Source organism: Azolla caroliniana, unplaced genomic scaffold (assembly GCF_043228905.1).
Source record: "Azolla caroliniana isolate FFs.n. ecotype wild unplaced genomic scaffold, voAzoCaro1.0.p SCAF_9, whole genome shotgun sequence".
NCBI classification, from domain to species: Eukaryota; Viridiplantae; Streptophyta; class Polypodiopsida; order Salviniales; family Salviniaceae; genus Azolla; species Azolla caroliniana.
The window spans coordinates 10,664,094-10,690,980 of NW_028230444.1; the positions used below are offsets into that span (position 1 = coordinate 10,664,094).

Consider the following 26,887-nt stretch of genomic DNA (forward strand, 5'->3'; position numbering starts at 1 on the left):
GGGATCGGGGCCGGTCCCGGTATCATTTTCATCTTCTTCGGCCGGTTCTGTTTCTTCACCGTCTTCGGCCGGATCCTCGAGTGCTAACCGGTCCCTTGCCGGTCGGGACTGCTCCTCGTAGAGTTGATCCTCACCGGTCGACTTGGAGCTCTTCATCTTCTTCTCCGACTCCAAGTCGGCGAGTGTCTTGTCCTCCATGAAGATGATGTCTCGACTCCTGAATATCTTCTTGTCGACCGGGTCCCATACTCGGTAGCCGAACTCGTCGTCGCCGTAACCGAGGAATATGCATGGCCGGGTCTTTGGATCTAGCTTTCCTCTCCGGTCCTTTGCCACATGCACGTAAGCGAGACACCCGAACACCTTCAGATGCCGGTAGGACACTTCCTTACCGGTCCACTCTTTCTGCGGCGTGTCTCCGTCCAAAGGTACTGAGGGTGATCTGTTTATCACGTATGTCGCCGTCGACATTGCCTCAGCCCAAAACCCCTTGGGTAATTTCGCATGCGCCAGCATACTCCGGACCCTCTCCATTATGGTCCGGTTCATCCTCTCGGCCACCCCGTTCAGTTCCGGCGTCTTCGGCACAGTAAACTCGAGCCGGATTCCCTTCGAGTGACAGTACTCCTGGAACTGCCCCCGGTATTCCCCTCCGTTATCCGCTCGTATCGTTTTCAGCTTCTTGCCGGATTCCCTTTCCACTCTCGCGTGGAGTTCTTTGAAGACGGACAATACTTGGTCCTTTGTCTTCAACGGTGCTGTCCACAGCTTCCGGCTGTGATCATCAATGAAAGTCACGAAGTACTGGGCTCCGCCGTGTGACTTCGTTTCTACCTGACACACATCAGTATGCACCAACTCCAATGGTGCGCTACGTCTCGTCGGTGGCCTTGAGTGGAAGGAGGTTCGGTTCTGCTTACCGGCCAGGCAATCGGTGCACTTCTCCAGGTGCACATGCTTCACTGGAATAAGGTTGTCTTCTGCAAGCCTCTTCATCCCTTTCTCACTCATGTGGCACAGTCTCTTGTGCCACAGCTCACCGGCAGCGTCGGCTGCCACGTTCAGCTCCTCCGGACATAGCCGGGAGTTCATCAGGTACAGGGTGTTGACCTTCCGGGCCCGAGCCACTATCAGGCTCCCCTTGCTGAACTTCATGACACCGTTCCGGATGCTACCCGTGTAGCCTTCATCATCTAGCCTCCCGGCCGAGATCAGGTTCAATCGGACCTCCGGAACGTGTCGCACATCCTTCAACAGCATCTTGCATCCGGTTGATGTCAACAGCCACACGTCTCCTATGCCGGCAATCCGGCATGTGCCTTCATTTCCCATCCGGACACAGCCGTGCTCACCGGTTGTGTAGGATGAGAAGTATTTCTTCTCCGGGGTCAGGTGGAACGACGCTCCGGAATCAACCACCCAGGTCGTCTCTACACCGGCAAGGTTCAGCTCCCTCTCTTCGGTAATGAGCATGATTTCTTCCTCGCTTGCCGCGAGTGCCGTCGTTCCTTTCCGGTCCTGCCCTCGCCGATCCGGACCTCTTCGGTCCGTGGCTCCCCGGTATGCACCGTTTCTCTCCGGTGACTTCTTCGAATCGGTGTCGTCGGCTCCGTTGTCCTTTCGGTAATGCCGACAATTCTTCCGGAAGTGCCCCGGCTTCCCACAGTGGAAGCATGTTGGCCTTCCTCTTGACTGCGACCGGGTCCCCGACTTCTCCCGTCTTTGCGGACTCCGGTTCCATTGTCTTCCCCGATCCGATTCGGTAAGCAGCATCTTCTGATCAGAAACCGGTTCTTTATCTCTCCGACGCGCTTCTTCGTTCAAAATACTTGTCTTTACCGTTTGTAGGGACAAGTTATCTTCGGTGCAGGAGGTGCTGAGAGTCACCACCAAGTTCTCCCAGCTGTCCGGCAATGTACACATCAAGATGATGGCTTGCATTGCATCCTCCAACGGGAACTTGATCGCCGCAAGCTGGTTCACGAATCCCATGAACGTGCTTACGTGTTCCACCATACTCTCGCCGTCCCGGTACTTGAGGTTCACTATCTTTCTCATCAGGGAGGTCCGGTTCAACGCATTCTTCCTCTCGTAGAGGCCCGACAGCTTCCGCCACATCTCATATGCGTTGGTGTCGTTCGCCACGTGTTGTAGAACGCTCACGTCGACGTATTGCCGAATGGTTGCAACGGCTTTCCGGTTCAGAAGCCTCCACTCCGTCTCAAGTACCCCCTTGGGTATTTCCGACCTGTCGATCGGTTCATACAGGTCCCGAACAATGAGCAGATCCTCCATCTTTATCTTCCAGTCGGCGTAGTTCTGCGCATTTAGCACCATCATCCCCGGCTGCCCGCTGCTGCCGCCTTCCATTTTCTGTGTTACCGTCGCTCTGATACCACTTTGTTGAAAAAACCGTGCTCGGCCACAGCCAAGGAATAGGATCAACTCTCAGAAAACAGGAAATACAACAATGCACGAAAACAATAGAGAGAGGGGCACACTGAAATGGGAAAAAAACCACGGGAGTGCAAGACTCCAACTATCACTATACACGGAATGTACAATGGCGAGCTGCAAGGCGACGACCTTGAGCTCGCTGTCCTCGCCACAGGCGGCGGTATTACACAGAGGCGTCGACCTCTTCCTTCCTCCTTCTCTTTCACTCTCTCTCGGCTGCTCTCACTTCGCTCCCTCTTAGTGAAAACAGAAGATGAGCAACAACAATAAACTGTTTGCCCTAAGTCATATTTATACACATATGACTTTCGGGCTATTTACAAGTATAGCCTCAAAGGGCTCTTGGCAAACATATTCACAAATATGTCCCCGCATCCGGATCTCTCTCCGGGTACATTCGTCATCCGGCTCCGTAACCGGGGTCTTCAGCATCCGGCTCCGTAACCGGGGTTTTCAGCATCCGGCTCCGTAACCGGGGTCTTCAGCATCCGGCTCCGTAACCGGGGTTTTCAGCATCCGGCTCCGTAACCGGGGTCTTCAGCATCCGGCTCCGTAACCGGGGTCTTCAGCATCCGGCTCCCGGACATCCGACCATCCCATCCGGAGGGACCGTAATCCCAACACAAACTTCTTGTCCCACATGTTCCCCCTATCCCCCTCCTACACGATAGCTCCCTTGTCCCCCACCTTAGTTAAGTCCAGGTGGCCCTCAATCCACAAGAGCGATTGGTCTCCATCCGCCAATTATTCGCTCATTTTTTGTCACTAACCCTCCAACCCACACATGCTCCTACTGTCTCTTTCCCAATACAACATGCCATTCGTACCTGGGAAGCCACTTCGATCCGCATGGCTACCCACCGACGTTCCCCCCGTCGACCACGATCGCATCGATATTGTCGTCATCAACATGCTCACCAAAGGTATTATCATTCCTTCCACCAGCGATTGGGTTTCAAAACCCCACCTCATCAAGAAAGATGAGGGCACCTTCCGCTTTTGCATCGACTTCAGGCCTCTCAACAAAGTGACTATCCATGACCTCTACCCACTCCCTCACGTGGACGACCTCTTGGATCAACTCGGTGGCTCCCGTTATTTCACCTCCCTTGACTTACCCTCGGGATATTGGCGGATCCCCCTAAAAGCTTCTAACGCCCACAAGACCGCATTCCGCACACGCCGCAGGCTATTGTAGTTCACCCGCATGTCGTTCGGCCTGTCTGATGCCGGTAGCACATTCCAACGCATGCCAAACTCCATCTTTGTTGCCCTTATCAGCAAAGGTGTCCTCCTTGTTCATCTCGATGACATCCTTATCCACACGACCACTTAGGAGGACCATGTTAGGAAACAGGTCCCTCCGGATGGGAAGTGAGAAGAACAGTACTGATGATCAAACTCGGCCTCGGCCGAAACCGGATGAGGAGTACCTGGAAACGGAAGACCTAGTGAGAACCGGATGACAAGTACCCGGCAAGTGCCGGATGATGCAGGCCCGATGAGGAGTGCTCACCGGATGAAGAGACATATTCGTAAATATGTTTCTGAGAGTCCATCGTGGCTATATTTGTAAATAGCCAAAAAGTCATATTAGTATAAATATGACTTAGGGCAAACTGTTGAATGTGGTTGTTGTCATTCTTGTTGGCGCAAGATTAGAGCGCGCAACTGTGTACAGAGAGAGTGAGAGAGAGGAAGAGGTCGTTGCCTCTAAATGTAACCGTTGCCTGTGGCGAAGATAGCAAGCTCGAGGTCGTGGCCTCGGTGCTTTCTTATTGTACATTATGATATAGTGATAGTTTGCGGTCTATGGGCTGCCGTGGTTTTTCCCGAGTTTGGGTTTTCCACATAAACATCCTGTGTACTCTTCTCTCTATCGTGTTGTCCTTTCATTCCCTGTTTTCTGTGTTTTATTCTAGGCTCGGTTGTGGCCGAGCGTTGTTCATCGGGAGCGTGTAGTTCCTGTCAAAGTGGTATCAGAGCGAAACGACACAGAAAATGGACGATTCGTTGGGAGGCATGTTCAAGCTCACCGGCTCCAACTATTCGGTGTGGAAGTCGAAGATGAGGAACATGCTCGTGGTTAAAGATCTTTGGTTGCCGGTTCAGTTTGGGGACAAGAGACCGGACAAAATCGACGCCACGATATGGGAGGTGATGCACATGAAGACAACGGCTCATATACGGTGCTTCATCAACATGAGACTATACAACAACTTCAATGAAGAGAGCAAGGCTCATGAGCTCTGGGAGAAGATCGGCATTATGTTTCAAAACAAAAATGTTGTTAACCAGGTTTCGGTATTCCAGAAGCTAGTAAGACTCTGATACCAAGATGGCTCCAGCATGGCGGAGCACATGAATGCCTTCCACGGGCTGATACACCAGGCAACATCATTGGAAGTACCTCTCGCCGATGAGGTACTAGCACTACTCCTGCTCGGTTCCCTCCCGGATAGCTGGGAGACGTTGGTTGTCACTTTGGGCAACGCCGGGCCGGAAGGGAAACGGTTATCCCTAGCAAGAGTGAAGTCAAGCTTGCTAGATGAGGAGGCGCATCGGAAAGATAAGGATACGAGCTCCGAGTCCAAAGCACTCCTTACCGAATCGGAACGCAGAAGACATAGAAATTGGAGTCCCCAGAACCGGGAAAAGTCGGGGACACGGTCAAAGTCAAGGGGGAGACCTACTTGCTTCTATTGCGGCAAGCCAGGACACTTCCAGAAGAACTGTCGGCATTTCCGGAAAGACAAGGAAACCGAAGGTACCGATTCGAAGCGGACTCCGGACCGGAACGGTAAAGACCGGAGGGGAACGGGCCGGAAGGGAACGACGGCAATCGCGGCAAGTGAAGAAGAGTTGATGCTCATCACCGAGGACAGTGAGATAAACCTTGCCGGCGACGAGATGACCTGGGTGGTCGACTCCGGAGCATCATTCCACCTTACCCCGGACCGGAAATGCTTCTCATCCTACTCAGCCGGTGATCACGGCTGTGTCCGGATGGGGAATGAAGGTACATGCCGAATTGTCGGCATAGGAGACGTGTGGTTGACAACACCAACCAGATGCAAGTTGCTGCCGAAGGATGTCCGACACGTTCCGGAGGTTCGTCTAAACCTGATATCAGCTGGTCAGCTAGATGATGAAGGTTACACGGGTAACATCCGGAACGGTGTTATGAAGTTCAGCAAAGGGAGCCTGATTGTGGCTCGGGCCTAAAAGTTCAACACGTTGTACCTAATGAATGCCCGGTTATGCCCGGAAGAAGTGAACGTGGCATCCGACACTGTCGGTGAGCTGTGGCACAAGAGACTGTGCCACATGAGCGAGAAGGGGATGAAGAGGCTTGCAGACGACAACCTCATTCCAATGAAGAACGTGCACTTGGAGAAGTGCATTGATTGTCTGGCCGATAAACAAAACTGGACCTCCTTCTGATTGAGGCCACCGATGAGACGTAATGCACCACTGGAGTTGGTGCATACTGATGTGTGTCAAGTGGACACGAAGTCACATGCAGGATCGTAGTACTTCGTGACGTTCATAGATGACCACAACCGGAAGCTGCTGGCCACACCGTTGAAGACGAAGGATCAGGTGTTATTCGTCTTCAAAGAGCTCCACGCGAGAGTGGAAAGAGAAACCGGCTGGAAGCTGAAGGCGGTTCGAGCAGATAACGGAGGTGAATATCGGGGGCAGTTCGAGGAGTACTGTCGCTCGAAGGGAATCCGGCTCGAATTTACCGTGTCGAAGACGCCGGAACTAAACGGGCTGGCCGAGAGGATGAACCGGTCCATAATGGAGAGGGTCCGGAGTATGTTGGCGCATGCAAAACTACCCAAGAAGTTTTGGGTTGAGGCACTGTCGACGGAGACATATGTGATAAACAGATCACCCTCAGTACCCTTGGACGGAGACACGCCACAGAGAGTCTGGACCGGTAAGGAAGTGTCCTACCGGCATCTGAAGGTATTCGGGTGTCTCGCGTACATGCATGTAGCTAAGGACTGGAGAGGAAAGTTAGATCCAAAGACCCGGCCATGCATATTCCTCGGTTACGGCGATGATGAGTTCGGCTACCGAGTGTGGGACCTGGTCGACAAGAAGGTATTCCAGAGTCGAGATATTATCTTCATGGAGGATAAGACGCTCGCCGACTGGGAGTCGGAGAAGAAGATAATGAACTCCGAGTCGACCGGTAAGGATCGATTCTACGATGAGCAGACCCAACCGGCAAGAGACCGGTTAACACTCGAGGAACCAGCCGGTTACGGTGAGGATACCGAACCGGCAGAAGAAGAAGTAGAGGAAGCTAAAACCGAAACCGGCCAAGACCCCAAATCGGATTCGGATGAAGAGCAAATGGAGGAGCCGGTTACCGAAGCCCAAAGACGTAGATATCCTCTCAGAGAGAGAAGGGCCCCCCAGAGATTTCCGAATGTAGAGCATGTGCTGCTGACCGATGAGGGGGAGCCAGAAAGCTTCGAAGAAGCGAAGGATGACACCCACAACCGCAAATGGTTAAGTGCCATGCAGGATGAGATGGATTCCCTGCATGAGAACCGTACGTACGAATTGGTGGAGTTGCCGAAAGGAAAACGGGCACTCCGAAATAAGTGGTGTACAAGTTGAAACCGGGAGATGCCGGCAAACCCCCGAGATACAAAGCCAGGATCGTGGTGAAGGGGTTCCAGCAGAAGAAGGGTGTGGACTTCGACGAGATATTTGCCCCGGTAGTAAAGATGACCTCCATCCGGACGGTGCTGAGTATAGCGGCAAGCATGGACCTCGAGGTAGAGCAACTGGACGTGAAGATGACATTCCTTCACGGTGACCTCAAAGAGGAAATCTACATGCAGCAACCGGAAGGATTTGTGGAGAAGGGGAAGGAGCACCTGGTATGCCGATTGGAGAAGAGCATGTATGGACTGAAGCAGGCTCCCCGACAATGGTACCGGAAGTTCAACTCCTTCATGACCGATCAAGGGTACCACAAGACGCAGGCCGATCACTGTGTGTTTGTGAAGAAGTTCGAAGGAGGCGACTTCCTGATACTCCTCCTGTACGTGGACGACATGTTGATCGTCGGACGGGATCAAGCCAAAATACGGATGCTGAAGAAGGCTCTCAACCGAACCTTCGCGATGAAAGACTTGGGTCTGGCAAGACAGATGCTGGGGATGCATATCATCCAGAACCGGCCAACGAAGCAACTGTGGCTGTCACAGGAGAAATACGTGACAAAGGTGCTTCAACGGTTCAACATGTCAGATGCGAAACCGATCGGATTGACACTTCCGGCAAACTGCAGGTTATCCGGTAAGCAAAGCCCGAGGACGAAAGCAGAGAAGGCTGATATGATGAAGGTTCCATATGCCTCTGCCGTCGGGAGCTTAATGTACGCAATGGTGTGTACCCGACCGGATATAGGATACGCAGTCGGAGTGTTGAGCCGGTTTATGAGCAATCCCGGCAAGGAGCACTAGAACGCGGTCAAATGGATACTCCGGTACTTGAAGGGCACTTCGAACATGTGTCTCCGATTCGGCTCCGGTAAACCTCAACTTGATGGCTTTACCGATTCGGACATGTCGGTTGATGTGGATACCAACCGGTCTACATCCGGGTATGTAATGACATATGCAGGGGGAGCTGTTTCATGGCAGTCAAGGTTGCAGAAGACGGTTGCGCTGTCAACCACGGAGGCGGAGTACATGGCGGCTGTGGAAGCCGACAAGGAAATATTATGGATGAAGGACTTCATCGGAGAGCTCGGTATCCGGCAAGATGAATACCGACTCTATTGCGACAGTCAAAGTGCCATCCACCTTGCTAAGAATGCGGCCTACCATTCCCGGACAAAGCATATCCGGCGAAGGTATCACTGGATCCGGGAAAGAGTAGATGACCAGGATTTTGCGCTGACTAAGATCCACACGACCGAGAACGGGTCAGATATGTTGACCAAAGTACTGATACTCGACAAGCTGGACGCATGCCGGAAGCGGATCGGATTAGTTAGACATCCCATGCCGGAGTGAAGGGGGAGTTTGTTAGGAAACAGGTCCGTCCGGATGGGAAGTGAGAAGAATAGTACTAATGATCAAACTCGGCCGAAACCGGATGAGGAGTACCCGGAAACGGAAGACCCGGTGAGAACCGGATGACGAGTACCCGGCAAACGCCGGATGATGCAGGCCCGATGAGGAGTGCTCACCGGATGAAGAGACATATTCGTAAATATGTTTCTGAGAGTCCATCGTGGCTATATTTGTAAATAGCCAAAAAGTCATATTAGTATAAATATGACTTAGGGCAAACTGTTGAATGTGGTTGTTGTCATTCTTGTTGGTGCAAGATTAGAGTGCGCAACTGTGTACAAAGAGAGTGAGAGAGAGGAAGAGGTCGTTGCCTCTGATTGTAACCGCCGCCTGTGGCGAAGATAGCAAGCTCGAGGTCGTGGCCTCGGTGCTTTCTTATTGTACATTATGATATAGTGATAGTTTGTGGTCCGTGGGCTGCCGTGGTTTTTCCCGAGTTTGGGTTTTCCACGTAAACATCCTGTGTACTCTTCTCTTTATCGTGTTGTCCTTTCATTCCCTGTTTTCTGTGTTTTATTCTAGGCTCGGTTGTGGCCGAGCGTTGTTCATCGGGAGTGTATAGTTCCTGTCAGACCATCTACAAACTCTTGTTGAAGTCCTCATTTGCATAACTAAACATAACTTGCAACTCCAATGGAAAAAGTGTCAATGGGGAAGCATCAGCCTCTGTTTTCTCAGCTTCATCATCTTTGGCGACGGAATCCGTATAGACCCTGTAAAGGTAGCTGCCATCACCGACTACCCTCGCCCCACCTCAATAAAATCATTGCAACGTTTTTTGGGCATGATCACCTTTTCCCTTTGCTTCATTCCGAACCTCGCCTTGGTCACTTTTCCCCACTGCTAACTCTTGAAGAAAGGTGTGTCATTCATTTGGGATCCTGCTTGCGAAGATAACTTTTGTTGCCTCAATACCATGGTCTAGGAATCGGGGTTGCTCGCCCATCCTAACTTTGACCAGCCGTTCACATTGCAGACAAACGCATCAAACCATGGGTTAGGAGCCGTCCTCCTACAAGTCGATTGCCACGACCAAGAAAAGGCGGTCGCCTTCATTAACCGCACTCTCACGCCGGCTGAACGCCACTACTCAACCACCAAGGAGGAACTACTTGCAATCGTCTGGTCTTTCCATCGTCTTCACCCATACCTTCATGGTGGACAAGATACGGTTGAATTTGACCACCATCCCTTGCTTTCACTTATCCATCAACCTCACCCCCCAGGCCGCTTGTTGCGAAGGACACTGGCACTCCAAGATTATCTGTTTAACCTCCCTATTAGAAAGGTGTAACCAATTTGGTCACTGATAGTGTCTCTCATGTCAACTTCCAAGCTATCCAATTTCTCCCCGAGACATCTGATCTTCCGCCACCATTGCCACAAATCGCTACACTTCAGCAACCAAAAAATTACGCCTCAAGTATTACTAGCCCAACGTGCAACACTCTATCTCTACCTACATCAAACAATGTGATTTGTGTCAACACATCAAACTTGCGGGCAAGCCCGCTCGAACACTCCAGCCCATCACCGTTGTTGTGAGGATTTTCGACCCGAGCGGGAGGAATAAAACAAGATGTGCAACATTGCACATGAACTTAGGGAAATTGTCACATAGGATTAAAAGACAAATGTAAGGAGGAAAAGTAAGATGTAAAGGTATAAAGGTGATGTGCACTTTGTAGACTAGAGGGAGGCACATGAAGTATGGGTGTAGGGAGTAGTGGGCATTGAGTATGACAGTGAGAGGAGAGGGAGTTAAGACCCATCAATCTCACCTCCTAAGATCGAGGTCGAATATTCTCCTTTGAAAGAAAGGGGATTTGACCACTCCTTTTGTAATGTGCCTCACCCCCTTACTACTATAAAAGGGAGTGAGGGGTCACTTTTGAAGGGGTCGCCATTTTGTTGTTTTAGGGTAGACCATTAGGGTTTCGGGTTTTAGGGTTTTACTATTCTTCTTCTTCTATCCGGTTAGGGTTTCTTATAGTGGGTTGGTTCAGCCTACACGGCCATGGTTGTAATTGTTTTGCGGATTCTTAATATAACTTCTTGATGTATCTTGTCTCTATTTTCTCATTCCTTGTTAATATCCTATTCTATCTCATTTCCTCTCGACCTTGAAGGTCGTAAGGCTCAAGCTCCCATTTCTCCTCTACTCCCTAGTCCAAGACCCCCGTGGTCTCGTCTAAGATCCTACACGTACTCACGGATTTCCGCAACACCGTCACGTCACCTTTTGAGCTTGTCGAATGGGATTTCATGGGACCTTTTCCCGAAACCTCGAGGGGCAACAGGTATATCCTAGTCATAACATAATACCTCACTAGATGGGCTAAAACTGTTGCCATCCCTGACGTCCCTACGCCAACAATTGCCTCCCAACTTTTGCAGAAGGTAATTTTTCAGCATGGTTGTCCTATCCAACTCTTATCTTATCAGGGCCGCTAGTTCCATGGGGATGTCCTCAACGTTGTTGCAACTCAACTAAGTTTCCATCAAGTGTTTACGTCCCTGTACCATCCGCAAACAAATGGCCTCACCGAACGCCTCAACAAGACCCTCAAGCAGGAGATTGCCGCTTACATCACTCCATGCCACAAAACCTGGGACCGAATCTTGCCTTTCATCACCCATGCCTACAATACATCCGTACATGTGTCAACACAGATAAACCCTTTTCAAGCACTCTATGGGTGTGACCCTCGGCTCCCATCAGAATCATCCATTGACATCCATTCCAAACCTATCAACATGGATAGTGCCACTTGGGGGTTCTATCTCCAACAAATGCTCCCCCTCCTTCGACAAGCCAGCTCCCGAAATCTACAAGTTGCACAACAACGCTAGAAGCGGCACTACGACGTGGGTCGAATTACCTCGACTTATGCTAATGGAACCAAAGTTCTTGTTTACTTCCTGGTCTAGCGGCGCAATCTCAGCAAATCCCTCATGCACCGATGGATCGGCCCATTCACCATAGTTCACGCCATCAAATCAACTACTTACTTGCTCCAATGTGATTCCAACGGCCGATTCACCACCACCGATGTTGCCCGTATCAAGCCCTATGCTACCCCAAGCCTATCTTCTAGCACCCCTCCTTTCCCCATGTCGTAAAACTCCTTGTTTTTCTTAGGGGGGAAATGCGGTGTCCCTTTCATGCAAGTGCATGCCTTTTATCACCCCACCCCTTTTAGCACACCCTTTTGGGCACGCATGTAGCTAGGCCACCCCAAAATGGGTACCTTTGTATCTTCTATAAATTGAACGATAAGTAAGAAGCTAAGCAAGTTGGTTTGGATTCCTCTTATGTGCATTTCACAATATGTATGTATGGTAATATATTTTACGTGCTAATATGGAATCTTTCATGTGGAATTGAAATATTATAGGTGCTACCGTTTCTAGTACTCTTTTTGTAGTTGTTTGCTATGTATATTTAATCTTGGAAATTCCAAGTGGTGTCCAATGCTTCCTGCCAGTTTGAAAATGTGAATGTGTTATTGTGTCATTTCTTCTTGTATTGGCGAATGATCCGTAGGTAGAGTATTCCATGGTATAAAGTCAAAAAACCATGAAAAAGCCCAAATTATGAAACTTAACTTTACTTCGAACATGAATGAGTTACATATTATTGTGAATGTGAATGAGTGAGTTTGAAAATGTGAACATGGAACGTCAGCGGGTTTGGAAATGTGAATGTGTTATTGTGTCATTTCTTCTTGTGTTGGCTTATGATTTGGAGGTAATATTCCATGGTATAAAGTCAAAGAACCAAGAAAAAACTGAAATTATGATAGTTAACTTTACTTGGACATGAGTGAGTTGCATATTAAAGTGATAATCAAACATAGACCAACGTGGTTAGGGCCCGATGCTGATTAGAAGGATCATAGGGTAAAAGATCTACAATTGCAAAAGACGAGAATTCATCATGTTGTAACTTGTAAATGTGAAAACAATTGTATAATAATTGTGGAAGCTAAGTGACCATCTAGGGAGAAGTGGTGTTGCTTGCTATTCTATTTTTATTTGGCAAATGAGCTCTTGAAAGCTTAAAAAAAAGTGAGCTCATTATTAGCTATAAAAAGAAGTGAACAATTCACAAGAATGCATGGGGGCTCTATGATGAGAACATTGTTAATTCTTTGGCTATAGGAACATGTCATCAGGGGACCATTGTTTGACTTGTATTTCCACAAAAATCAGCTAGTATTTGCTTCCAATATTGTTTTGAGCTACAAAATCACTTTCCAACCAAAGTCATTCATATGTGTATTCAAGCTATTTTGAACTCGACAAGCATTAAATAAATAATAACTCTTTTGACATTCTATAAAGACCTATTTCGTTGGAGCATGTTGTCAAAATAGTTCACCGGCATTCCACCTAAAAATCTCGCATGCATTCTTGGTTAAGAAATCAATGATAGAAAATTTGATTCCAATATCATAACAATCCGTGCATAGGCCACTTTACAAATTTCCAATACATCAACTTTTCATCTTTTGAGGTTCTCGACTTGCTTGATCTTTGGCAGGAATTTTGCACATTAGAGGTTATCTACGTTGGAGGACAAAGTCATTAGTGAATTATGAAAAGAAGCATCTTAAGAGTTATAGAAAAACAAATTTTCAATCCAGCAACTAAAGCCAACAAGTTCACTTGTATCAATCAAACTTTGTAAATGTTTTGTTATATAATAGGGCACAAAGGTATGGTCAACAACATATGATTAAGTGTTTGATGATGACAAATTTACACCTTTTACACTACATATTCCGGCACCATGAACACATTTTATAATAAAGGTGTTGAATTCAATACCACTATTAGGGCCTCTTAAATGTAAATACATGAAGTGTAAAGTGACTACATACCCTAAACCAAATGTCGAAATCCTAAAAAAGAAAGAAGTCGAAGAAGAAGAAGAAAACCAAAAAGAAAGTAAAAGTTTTGAACTTTTACACCTCTCTAATCCTAAGAATAATAACTCAAACCACTAAACCATTCATTTTTAATGATTTGCTTTATCATCAATTTATTACTTTTAAGTTTTTGAAGTTTTTAATGTCAAGCTTTGAGTTGGTTGGGTTCCTAGTGACAGAGGCCGTAAGATAGTTGGGCTGTCCTGGTGACAGACATTGTCGACTTTTTATCCACATCGGATCAGACGGTGGAAATCGTACGTGCCCTCAGCTGAGCGACCTGCACCGTCTGTGCCCACGATTTCCTTCACTTTAGCCCTCTTTATTAATATTTGGCAGTATGTAGTTAGACACGAGCTACATACATATATACATACAAATGTGGCAGTATGTATGTATGTATGTATGTATAAAACTCTCGCTGCCTCCTGCCAGACTAATCTATACTATACATATGTATGTACATGACTGTCTTCTTTCTTCGTTCATGCTTTTGAAAGAGAGAAGACAGTCGTCATGTACATACATTATGTATGTATGTACTTGAAAGCCCAAACAACAACGCAACGCATGAATTCTTGGTGCCATGATGAGTCTTCTTCGACGACGACCAGGTTTTCATAGCCTCCTCCTCCTCCTCCTCCGCCACCGCAACAGTAGCAGTCGTAGCTGTAGCCGTCACAGAAACAACAGCAGCAGCAGCAGCAGTTGTAGTAGTAGTAACTGCCTCCATGGTCATGGTCATGGTCATGGCCATGGCGATGGCGATGGCGATGGCGATGTGACATTATTATTGCCTTCCTCGTCTGTGACAGTGGTGACGAGGAACAACTTCAGAAGCCTCCTTGACACAAGCATCAGACGGCATATCCGTGGAGCTGACTTCCTGTCCATCCACGCAAGTGTCACGGGGAGGAGGACGGCAAAGCCTACTCACCCCTCCCTCCAAACCCTTGACCTTGACCTTGACCTTGACCTTGACACCTCCTACCACAACCTCAGGGACTCTGCGCAGCGTTTTGCCATGCTCGAGCTCGGACTCTGTGCCTTCTCATGGCGAGGATCTCAGTTCGTAGCCAAACCGTAAGCTTCCTTCCTTCCTTCCTCTCTTGCCTTTCTTTCTTTCTTTCTTTCTTTCTTCCCGCTTTCTTTGCACATGCTTTCTCTCGTCTCTCTCGTCTCTGATCAACCATTGTATTTCAGTTTAACATTCTATTCTTATAAGCTTGGTGTCTGTGCTTTCTAGCGGCGAAACACTGCATTTCGTTTCGTTTTGTTTCCAAACCCTAAGCTTTCCATCTCCACCAACCCATTTCCTTCCTTCCTTCCTTTCTAGGAGTTTCTTTGCGTCTCTTTCTTCTGACGGTGGTCTCTACTTCTCTGACCTTGTTGGAAACAAAGGCTCATCATGTAAAAGAAAATCACTGGTCTCCCGATGGTTACTTCTTGTTATCTAGACTAGCGCGTTTTTCTCTGAGAAGCTACCTGTGAAATGCTTCTCATGTCAAATTAGGCAAAAAACTACATGGAAAAGGCTAACCTTACCAAATTTCTGAATATTTATGGAACATACTGCATTATGTGCAACAGTGCAAGAGATTGAGCAACTTCATTTTCATTTTCAGGGTGGAGGAATAGATAAATAATTTGAATCTTTGTAATTGCAGGTTCAACTTCTATTTATTTCCTCGAGATGGTCAGAAATTGGGAGTAGACAATGACAGCTTTTTGTGTGAAACTGCAAATTTGGAGGCTATGGCAAACCTTGGATTCAATTTCAATACATGCATTCAGCATGGTAATCCAAGACATCTTCTCATGTTTTGGTTATGAATTAATTTTGACAAGAGGGTTAAAAAAGAGGATGCATGAGGTCTACTTTTTATGAGAGAAACAAGAATAGAACCATGTGTAGCAGGATTATTACCATGCTATCTTATCTGCTAAGCATAGGTGGTTTCTTGTTGCCTTTAAATAAGATTTCTGTTCTTTTATTATTTTAACACTGAACTTTTTGTTTGGCTTATGTACTATGCAAGCCCAAGGTTCCAGTCAATAGATATCAACCATTTTTGAAATATAGCAATACTTGCAGAAACCATCACATATTAGTTATGGGCATCCTGCTGGCTGATTATGCCTTTCTTTTTCTGTTTGCTCAAATTGGCATTATTATTTTGTGGTAGTAGTACATTGTTACACTGGATATTAAAATACATCCAAAATTTTCAAGAATAAACTTGTTTAATTCTGTGATGAAAAATTCTTTTTGCATTGCTTTATCATTTGACTGTCTCAAAAGTTTATGAACAGTTATGGATTGCTATAAAATTTGTAAACCCTCATAGGATCTGACCTGTAACAGGAATTTCATACATGTCCAGAAATCAAGAGTCAGTGGCAGGAACCAGAGTGGGTTTTGAACCCGAGGATTATGCCGGAGTTCAAATGTTTGGGAAAATTAGACAGCGGTGTTCAAACAATGTGGAAATGACTCCTGCAGACAAGATGTTTTCACAACATATAAGGAATAAAATATTGGAATGGCTTTATGAAAATAACGAGGGATGTAGAACATTAAATGGAGATGTCTGTCAGAGCATTCAAGGAGAATCTGACCTGAGGAGTGCTATGTATAAGAGGTTATCAAATTCACATGTGATATGGTATAAATCATGCGAACCTCCTGGGCTCTTGCGTCCATCAATGAAGTGGGAATCCCTAGGTCATCACGAGGTTTTGGTGCTTTTGGAGGTGAAGCAAACATTTCCCCCATACATATTTATGATTCTGAGAATTGTGCATCAAGTTAATATTAAAATGGATGTTGGCAGAAACATTGCTGCATTGTGCATGTATCTTGTCTGCCACACTAATTGCTTACCATATCCTTGTCAGAAATTTTGGTTGTAGGCATGAATAGTAATAACTACTACCCGAGGGAATACTATTGTGATTCAATAAATGTTATTACATGCCTTTTCTGGTAAGGGTGATTATGGGATATGCAATTTCTGTTTACAAGATATTTAGTTGTGGGGAATGTGCATCCTATATGTAAAGGATTTATGAGCCTGTGTAATAAAACTTTAACAGCTAATTGGTAGAGCTTTCGGCACAAACAAGTTACTTTCTAAGGTCAACCTCACTTTAGACATTTAGATCAGTACAAACAAGTCAGTTTCTACAGCTTTTTGTGCAAACTAGTGAGTTTTTAAAGTCAACTTCACCTTAGACATTTAGGGTTGCATGAGATGAGAAACTAACTCAGAAATGCATATAGATACTGCAAAATGACACATTTTCTAGTGCTTACATGTGAAGTAGACATCGACATTCCCAAAGGATAATCATATAATCCAATGGGAATGATTGTTTGCAGGTAATTCAGCTTGATTACAAAGACCTGGTAGCTGTTGTTCAACCAGAAAGTCCTTCAAGCAGAAACAAGAATGTGCATATATTCTATGTTGCATCCGAGGCAGAGCGAGTCCTCTTGCTGGTTGGTCTCATTGCCAACTAAATAATAGTTGCTTATACTAATCTAAATAAGACTAACCTGTCATTCTGTCTGCATGGAAGTCTTAATGTTAGCTATTTATGCCAATAATCAACTCAATACTGAATTATGGATGCTCTATTGTATACTTGGTGATAATGATTTATATATTCTGGATGTCTACGTCATGTAATCAAACACTAGCCTCATTCGGAAAATTAGCCTTCATTAGAGAGCTTTGAAGTGAAAATAAGGAGTGGATTAGATGACGACATCTCATATGGTCTATACACAGTCACAGCATGTGTATCACTGTAAATCTGCTGCATGTCCTTTCCAATGGAGCTACAATTCTGAAAGCAAGCAGATAGACAGGAGTTCATTGTAACTTCCATATTGAGAACTCCTAATGATCACCCTGAGGAACTTGGAATGGGTATTTGAATAAGGACCACCCAGGAATAAGGGACCCTGACTCTCGTCTATCAGATGTCTCTTGTTATAGGGACCAATTCTATAGCTAATTTTAATGGGTCAAGGGTAGGATAGTCAGGAAACCAGTTATCCTATGAACTGGGACAAACCCATATGGACCTATGAGACGTGGGAGTCCTAGGTGTTGAGCTATATAAAGTGGACTAGCTGCCCCCTTCATTACATCATCCTGAGGCGCTGTCGAGCCTCTATTGGTGAGGCTAAGCTCTCTTCTTTGGATCCGTTATTCAACATCCAAGGTATAACATAAGGCAATATTGTGACATCTATGGTTTTTTATGTTTGTTTCGTGTCCTTCGCATGGCGGTGGTCCGTGTGGTTAAGTATCCTTAATCTATTATTTCTTTTGCTTATCCTTAGTATGATCTGTAATATCTCTACAGACTGTACCTGAACTGCATGCGGTCTCTTCTTTTCCCACTGAAAGGATTCTAAGAGACCCGTCCCATGTTGGAACTTTCTGTCATTCTCTACTTCCCCTGCCTCCCCATTCAGAAGAACTTCTCATTCCTTGAGTGGGTTTCTCCCCTCCGTGTTAATGTGAGGAGTGAATGACCTTGAACCTTAAGTAACTGTGTTGGCATACCTAAATCAAGAAGTTATGAAACTTGGCCTACTCTTTATATGAGCACTGATGAACATATCTAGAGATGCCAAAGCATCTAGTCTGTGCAATGTATGAAATGGCTAACAAAATCTGTACCTTCTGCGAAGGATTTGTTTAGTATTATTGATTAGAGTATGCATTTCCAGTTTTATAGTTAGATTTATTTATTTTTATTAAGTATTTTTCTTTTCTCCCTTATTATGTTTGTGTGTGTGAGATGTAAGTATCACCTCACTCTTTATGCCTGCATTTTTTACATTAGTGACCCTGATTTGATATCAGTTTCCTTTCTAATAAGGAAGAGCTGGACCAAGGAGAAAACAAAGAAAAAGAGAGGCAGCTTGTTGAGTCTATAGGCTTCCGGCATGTTATTGATTGCATTGTGGAATCAAAAAAGGTTGTTGTAGGGCATCATTGTATTCTTGGTAAGCAGATTCTCTAGCTACTTCATGCATGAGAAAAATTTAGGGAGCGGCTTATAATATGTATTTTTGCAGATTTTCTTCATATTTTCAGGAGCTTTTTCAAACCTCTTCCGTTGAATGCTTCCAAATTTTCATCCATGCTGAGAGAACATTTTCCTTGCATTATTGACACAAAATATCTTGCAAAAGAAATTCTGCATTTGGACAAAGACAGTACATTAGAGAATTTGTACTTGAAATTATGTTGTGATCGTGGCAAGAAAAGCTTAAAGGTATCAGTTGAAACATCAGATGTACTGGTGTCAAACAGAGCTCATTGTGGGAGGTATGATCTCAATATCTTTTGACGACTGAATTTCAAGTGCATGTCCAGTATCTAGATTATTTTTTGGTGGAAGTGAAAACAATGGAAGTTTCAAGGCATTTGGCAATTTAGAGGAAAGCCTAGGGGAATTTTGGAGCCCCTAAATCTTAATGCATAGAATAATATATTGAGAATGTGATTATGCTGCTAATTGGATGAGTTTGCTTGCAGACAACGATTACAAATCAAAATCTGCAATAGTGGAAATAAGGCTTACATGGCAGGGTGCTTGTTTGCGCACATGTGTGATGTGACAAGCACTGATCCTTGTGAGATAAAACAGTTCGTTGATACCAACAATAAAAAGGGAATAAGAAAACATGTGAACATGTTATATCTGAACACCTTAGTTCCTCTAGTTCTTGATCTGTCAACTGGATATGAAGTCAACTCTATTGTTAGCTTAAAAAGGCAAATCGATGACCCCAATGCGTTAGTAGCTCTTCTATGGGGATATACGAGTGGAACTACTCTATCGTCGCTACAATCAGCAATAAATCAAGCTTTGAAAGCCAAGAATTTAGTGGACATATATCCATTAGATGATAGTTCGGCACTTGCAAGATTTTACAGTGCTGAGGCGAAGGAACAATTTCTAGCTATAATTGAGAGATATGGGAAACTGCATGGAGTGGGTGGATTCAGAGTAGCACGATTCGCAGCTTATGAATTCCTTTGCAAATATGCCCCTTCAATGCATAAACTTGCAGATTGTGCTGAGAGCAGGAACTTGGGATCATCGCAACTAAAACAAATTACAACAAGAATAATTCTCTAGGACTACAGTATTTCTTGGCAAATGTGGATGGTAGTGCGCTTTCATAAATCTCTTTTAAATTTTGTAAATTTAAAACTCTTTAGTGCTCTTATATTGCAAGATGATGGGGCCCATTTATTCATCGCTAGTTTGTGTGCGGGATAGGACCTGTTGTGATTGTCATTTTTTTGCATTTGATGAAGCATGACATTTTTTAATCTTATAACTCACTTTGTGAAATGATATGCTGAAATATGCATCACCATTTACTGTGAGGTTACTGTATTTCTATTGCATATAATGTTGGTAAGGGGTTAGGGTTGATGGCATCTTGTGGTGCAGGGTAAGGAGCAACTTGAAGGAGCAATGGGAAGGAGCTCCTTCGAAAAATCATGGCAAAATGGGCACGAAGGACTCTAGGCTTAGGGTTATTTTAATCATTCGGAGTTGTATTTTGTAACATCAAATATATTATCTCAATGTACTATCTAATGTAGTTGCTAGCCTTTTTGTATATTTTGGAACCAAGGTTGCCACCAATTGTTGAGACTCGTGGGTAGGAGATAGAGTGAGACGAGAGCGATAGCGAAAGAGAGAGGGTGTGTGTGTGTGCGTGAGAGAGAGAGAGAGAGAGAGAGAGAGAGAGAGAGAGAGAGATAAGACTTGAAATAGAAATGAGATTATATTATGATGAAACAAGATTACAATGAGTAGGCTAAGGGCTAAAGATTGGTGTTGAACCGAATGAGTTGAAATGAATGTATGGACACTTTTTTATAGATCCTTATAGAGTATTTTAGAATGTTTTAGAATATTTTAGATTTTTATGATAAGAAATATAAGCATGAAATATTAAAGGATGTTCTAGAATATTTTAATATCTCGTAATAATTAAAAATATAATTATTATAATCATATACCATATATGTTATTACAATGGTTAAGGGTTTAACACATAAACCAAGAAGTTGTGGGTTCGATTCTTAATAAGCGAAAATGTTGTCTTCATGACATTATCCCCCCTTTCGATGATAAGTTCTATGAGTCGAAAGACAAGAGTTTGGACTTGGTTTATGGGGATATTTGTTGTGAAATGTAACAACCATGTCGGAGGCATTAGCAAGATACTCGACAAGCTCCCATGTTCGATCATTAGGTGTATAACTTAACCAATCAATTAAATAATATAGTTTATTGCAGATGATCTTGGAGTCGAGAATGGCAGTAACCTCATATTTAGAGTCATTGAAAACTTTGATTGGAGGTGGGGGAGGTGTAAGACGACTCGGAATAGAGCTTGTTGTGTAGGGCTCCAAAGGTGAAACATGGAAGATCGGGTGAAGACATATATGAGGAGGGAGATCAAGATGAAATATCACATCATTGATCTTACCAGAGATCACATATGGGCTGAAACGTTGATAATCCAATTTGTAGCAAGGTCGGGTGGTTTTAATGCTACCTTGTAAGAGCCATACACGATCTCCTACTTGAAACATAGTCGATGAATCACGTCGATGACGATCAACAATCTTCTTTTGAGTGTTTTGGGCATCACATAAATGATGCAAAAAGTATATCCTAAATTTCTTGGAGTCGAGTGAGTCGATCTTCAGTAATCGGGTTTTTCGAGAGTTCAGGATGTTCAAGCATCGTCCAATGAGGATGGTACCCAATGTTAGCAAAAAATGGGGAATATCCAGTAGAAGAATGTTCGGAGTTTATGTAAGCAAATTCCGCCAAATGTAATAAATTCACCCAATCATCTTGTTGATAGTTGACAAAACAATGTAGATATTGTTCAACTGTTTGGTTGGTGCGCTCACTTTGCCCATTAGTCTCTGGATGGTAGCCGGAAGAGAGTTTACAAGAAGTATGTAAGAGTTTGAACATGTGCCGCCAAAATTTCGAGATGAATTAGGGACCCCGATCACTGATAATATCATCTAGAAGACCATGATGGCGAAATGCCTCCCGCATGAGTAAATCGGTTGTCTCTTGACTAGTAATGGTCTTTGTGCATGTAAGGAAATGCGTCATCTTCGTAAAACGATTGACTATCGTGAGAATAGAATCAAATCCCTTGGAAGGTGGAAGATCCGTAATAAAGTCCAAGGAAATAGATTTCCATGGGCTCTTCGGAATAGGCATTGGTTGTAATAGGCCATATGGATGATGTCGAGGCTTTTTTTATCAGCAACATGTGTCACAACTACGAACATAATCCGTAACAAAATGGCGAAGCTGTGGACACCAATATCGGCGAGAAATCAACTCAAAAGTCTTGTGGATGCCGAAATGTCCATCCATTGGCGTGTCATGACATTGTTGCACGACTTTGAGTTGAGAAGGACCGTTAGGCATAGGGATCGACAACGATTCGGTTTAGGCTTAGCCGATTTGACCTGATCCAAGCCAAACTGGCTAAGCCTAAACCGTTTACGGGATCTCAAACCTGAACCGAACCGAACCGATTTAGGCTAAACCGGTTTGGTAAACGTCTTGGAAACCGGTTTCCAAGCCAGGCCGGTTTGGAAACCTCCCTCTCTCTCTCTCTCTCTCTCTCTCTCTCTCTCTCTCTCAAATGATCCACTATATACTATACATATAGTATACATTGTACAATCTCTCCCTCCCACTCTCTCTCTCACATCTGTGGTCTCGACTCTCTCCCTCTCTCTCTCCGCCCCCCTTTGTGTAGTCTCTCTCTCTCTCTCTCTCTCCCCTCTGTGTAGTTTCTCTCTCTCTCTCCCCCCTCTATGTAGTCTCTCTCTCTCTCTCTCCTTATCTGTTGTCTCCCTCCCTCTCTCTCTCTCTCTCTCTCCTCGTTTGTGTAGTTCTCCCTCACTCTCTCACACACTCTCTCTCTCTTTCCCCTTGTCTGTTGTCTCCCTCCCTCTCTCTCTTTCTCTCTCTTTCTCTCTCTCCCCCTCTCTCTAAAGTTTATAAACGGCTTAAACGGCTTGAGCCGGTTTGGCGAGGCTCAAGCCAAGCCAAGTCGAGCTCAAACCGTTAAGGCAAGTTCAAGACTAAACCGAGCCGTTAAGCCGCTTTAAGTCGGCTAAGTCAAACGGTTTAGGCTTGAGCCGAGCCGTTGCCGATCCCTAGTCAGGCACATACAAGAGAGTTTGTCGAAAAAGCAAACCATCATGCCAACTGAACTGGGTGTAGTCTAGACGAGGATTTTGAGATTAGGAGCTGGAAGCACGATCTGGGATAATATGACTCAAAACCTCTTGGGCAAATGCATTGGTCGCAATCTACTCCCGAATGGAATCAAGAAGCCTTGAATCTCCCGGTATGTTGATAGTATGTATTGTCATTACTCGTAGATGATCAGGACCTAAGAGGATTTGCTTTTGACTTTCAAATGCGGCCTCTCTTGGTTGAAGTTCCATATACGAACGTCGAGATAAAGCATCTGCTTTTCCTTGTTGCATCCCAGGGCGATATAGAATTACAAAATCAAAACGAGTTAAGAACTATGACCAATGAGCTTGTTGACGATTCAAGACTCGAGCACTTTGGAAGTATGTTAGATTTTTGTGATCATTGTAGACAATAATCTACTGAGAAGAACCCTCCAAAAAATGATGCCATTGTTGAAAAGAATCCACAATGGCAAGAAGCTCTTTGTCGTGAATCTCATAGTTGATTTCTGCGGCTTCAAATTTCCGTGAGTGAAAAGCCACAGGGTGTAGTTCGCCATCTTCGCCAATCTGGGATAGTACACTTCCGAGTGTGAAATTAGATGCATCAGCTTCAAGTATAAAGCGCCTCATTAGATCGACATGCATTAAAATTGGTGCAGATGTAAACGCTTGCTTTAAACCCTCAAATGCAGAGTTCACATCTATACCCCATACAAATGGTTGATTCTTGCGCGTTAGTTGAGTGAGGGGCAATACAATCTTTGAATAATCTTTGATGAACTTGCGATAAAAGTTTGCGAACCCCAAAAAACATTGTACATCTCGCACAGACTGTGGTGTTTGCCAATCCAAAATTGTTTGAACCTTTGATAGATCCATAGAGATGCCATTAGAGATGCCAATCCAAAATTGTTTGAACTAGTCTTTAGCCCTTAGCCTACTCATTGTAATCTTGTTTCATCATAATATAATCTCATTTCTATTTCAAGTCTTATCTCTCTCACTCTATCTCCTACCCATGAGTCTTGACAGTTTGAACCGAATGAGTTGAAATGAATGTATGGACACTTATTTATAGATCCTTATGGAGTATTCTAGAATGTTCTAGAATATTTTAGATTTTTATGATAAGAAATATCATCATGAAATATTAAAGGATGTTCTAGAATAATCTAGAATGTTCTAGAATATTCTAATATCTCGTAATAATTAAAAATATAATTATTATAATCACACAACATATATGTTATTACAATGGTTAAGGGTTCAACACATAGACCAAGAAGTTGTGGGTTTAGAATGATTCTTGATAAGCCAAAATGTTGTCTTCATAACATGACACCAATGTTGTATTTCGAAATCAAGGCGGCTTGCCTTTTTTGTATATTCTGGAACCAAGGTTGCCACAATGTTGTATTTTGGAATCAAGGTGGTGTGTCTTCTTTGTATATTATTGGCCATATCAATATAGTTAATTTTGTAATCTCAAATCAACATTTGAATGTCATTTTGGTTGTATATGACTCAATGTGAATTTATTTCATTCTCGATTCATACCTATATAAACTGTGTATGCAATGCTTTAGTAAAAGCCAATTTCTTGGTTGGGGTTCTTCAAAGAGTTGAAATAATCCTCTCCTAGTGTTGCATACGCCCTAATAAGTCAATAATGAAGAATATAGGCTTTGTGAACACTACACTAAGGTACACAAAGTAATCTACAATAATGTTATACGAGGAGTTCAAGATTATGTTCGAAATCCTCACAAATTTTCAACATTCCAAATTTTCCAGTGACGAGCTTGACTCATTAATGAGGAGCCCGACTCATATCAAAACTAAAAGAGGGAGCTCTACTGATTAATGAGGAGCCCGACTCATATCAAAAGAGGGAGCCCTACTGATTAATGAGGATCCTGGCTCATATTAAAGGAGGGAGCCCTATTGATTAATGAGGAGCCTGACTCATATCAAAGGAGGGTGCCCTACTGATTAATGAGGAGCCCAGCTCATATAAAAGGAGGGAGCCCTACTGATTAACGAGGAGCCTGACTCATATCAAAGGAGGGAACCCGATTGATTTATAGGCAGGTGCCCAACTACGTGAAATGATGGCATTGCAACAATCAGACTAACGATCACACTAAATTGATTCACTGCTAGCCACTAATTCATTCACTAAGAGCTGAAATCATTCACTTCATTCACAGTCTATTAATCACTCGCACTGTTTTCATTCACTATAGAGATTAATCAGACCACAGATTCAATCATTCACGAACAATTGGCATTCTCGATCATTCATTAAGAGTTGAAATCATTCTCGAAGTGCTAAAATCATTGAAGAAATTGAAATCATCCACTTCATTCATGTGCATTATCGATTATGTTCGAATTCATTTGAACTTCAATCATTGGCATTCATTTGAGTTCATTCACTTTATTCATTGGCATAATTACTCACATTCCCTTCACTCGTCGTAGTAATCGACCACAACCATTTATGGAGAGCACAATGCATCATGGTGTCTTTGCCATGTTGGAAGATGAATTGGAGGATAAATCATGGTCGTCCGGTGCATCGTTTGTATTTGAGGTCTCAAGGTTTTGTATCCATGTTTATCCTTTTGTTGGAAGTTAAAATCTATATAACTTTTGAGGTTCATTTCTGACATTGTGGTGGTAATAGTGTCAGTAACTATTGGTGGAGTCATATCTTCTTATGTTGGCGCACGATCCATAGGTAGAGTATTCCATGGTATAAAGTCAAATAATAAAGAAAAAGCCCAAATTATGAGAGTTAACTTTACTTGGAACATGAGTGAGTTGCATATTAAAGTGACAATCAAACATAGCCCAAATGGTAAGAGCTAACTTTACTTGAACAAAAGTGTTAAGGGCTCGATGCGGATTAGAAGGATCATAGGGTAAAAGATCTACAATTGCAAAAGACGAGAATTCATCATGTTGTAACTTGTAGATGCGAAACTATCATATAATAATTGTGGAAGCTAAGTGGCCATCTAGGGAGAAGTAGTGCTTGCCATTCTATTTTTATTTGGCAAATGAGCTTTTGAAAGCTGGGCACAAAGGTACGGTCAACAACATATGGTTAAGTGTTTGATGATGACAATTTTACACCTTTTAGACTATTACGACACCATGAACACATTTAGTAATTAAGGTGTTGAATTAAATACCACTATTATGACCCTTTAAATGTAAATGAAGTGTAAAGTGACAACATACCCTAAACCAAATGTCGAAACCCTAAAAAAGAAAGAAATCAAAGAAGAACAAAACCAAAAAGAAAGAATTCAAAGAGGAAAAGGATTTGAACCATAGACCTAACATACCTTAGGAAAAACTATAACCACTACCCTATTCACTCTTGTTTTATATATTGTTGTTTTATTCTTTATTAGTTTTAGTTTTTTGAGAGTCGGGCTCCTACCCAAAGTTGGTCAGGCTCCAAGTGGCAGAGGCTGTTAGATAGTGGGGCTCCTTGTGATAGAGTTGGGCTCCTGGTGACAGTCGCTGTCAACTTTTTATCCACATTGGACGGTGGCGATTGCATGTGCCATCAACGGTGCGTCCTATATCGTCCGTGCCCACGATTCCCTCACTTGCCCTCTTTAATTTTTGGTTGTAGTTAGTCACGAGCGTATACACATATATGTATGTGTGTATATGTATATATGTATGTGTGTACATGTATATGTAAACGAATGGTTTTATAATATTCTTGGGGCCGTTTTCTATTCTCGAATATCTCGAATATTACGGATGTCGAATACCACGAATATTGCGCATGGGTCAATCTATGAGTGGCCCTTTGGTTTGCTCTATACCCTTTTTCCTATGATTGATTGAGCTTGGTGTCCTTGTTAACTTATTTCCTCCTATGTGCTCCCCACATCACGACAACACTTTTTTAGACAAAGATTTGACGGTGCAGATCACACGTGCCCTTGGAAACGTGCCGTGCACTGTCGTCCGTGGCTGTGCTTCCCACGCTAGGGGCTTCTTATAATTTGGAAGCAAATCGACAACGTCGGTACATACATACATACATACATACATAAGATAC

The 26,887-nt window shown here is 44.0% G+C and overlaps 1 protein-coding gene across 1 annotated transcript; it reads left to right on the forward strand.

Annotated features, from left to right (window-relative positions):
• The first annotated feature begins 14,084 nt into the window (after positions 1 to 14,084).
• Positions 14,085 to 19,735, forward strand: LOC147860159 (poly(A)-specific ribonuclease PARN-like). The gene is made up of 7 exons (XM_087324081.1): positions 14,085 to 14,581; positions 15,166 to 15,296; positions 15,864 to 16,252; positions 16,881 to 17,000; positions 18,398 to 18,524; positions 18,597 to 18,849; positions 19,060 to 19,735. The coding sequence occupies exons 1-7, from the start codon at positions 14,085 to 14,087 to the stop codon at positions 19,664 to 19,666; spliced, it is 2,124 nt and encodes a 707-aa protein (XP_087180207.1). The 3' UTR covers positions 19,667 to 19,735.
• Positions 19,736 to 26,887: the final 7,152 nt, after the last annotated feature.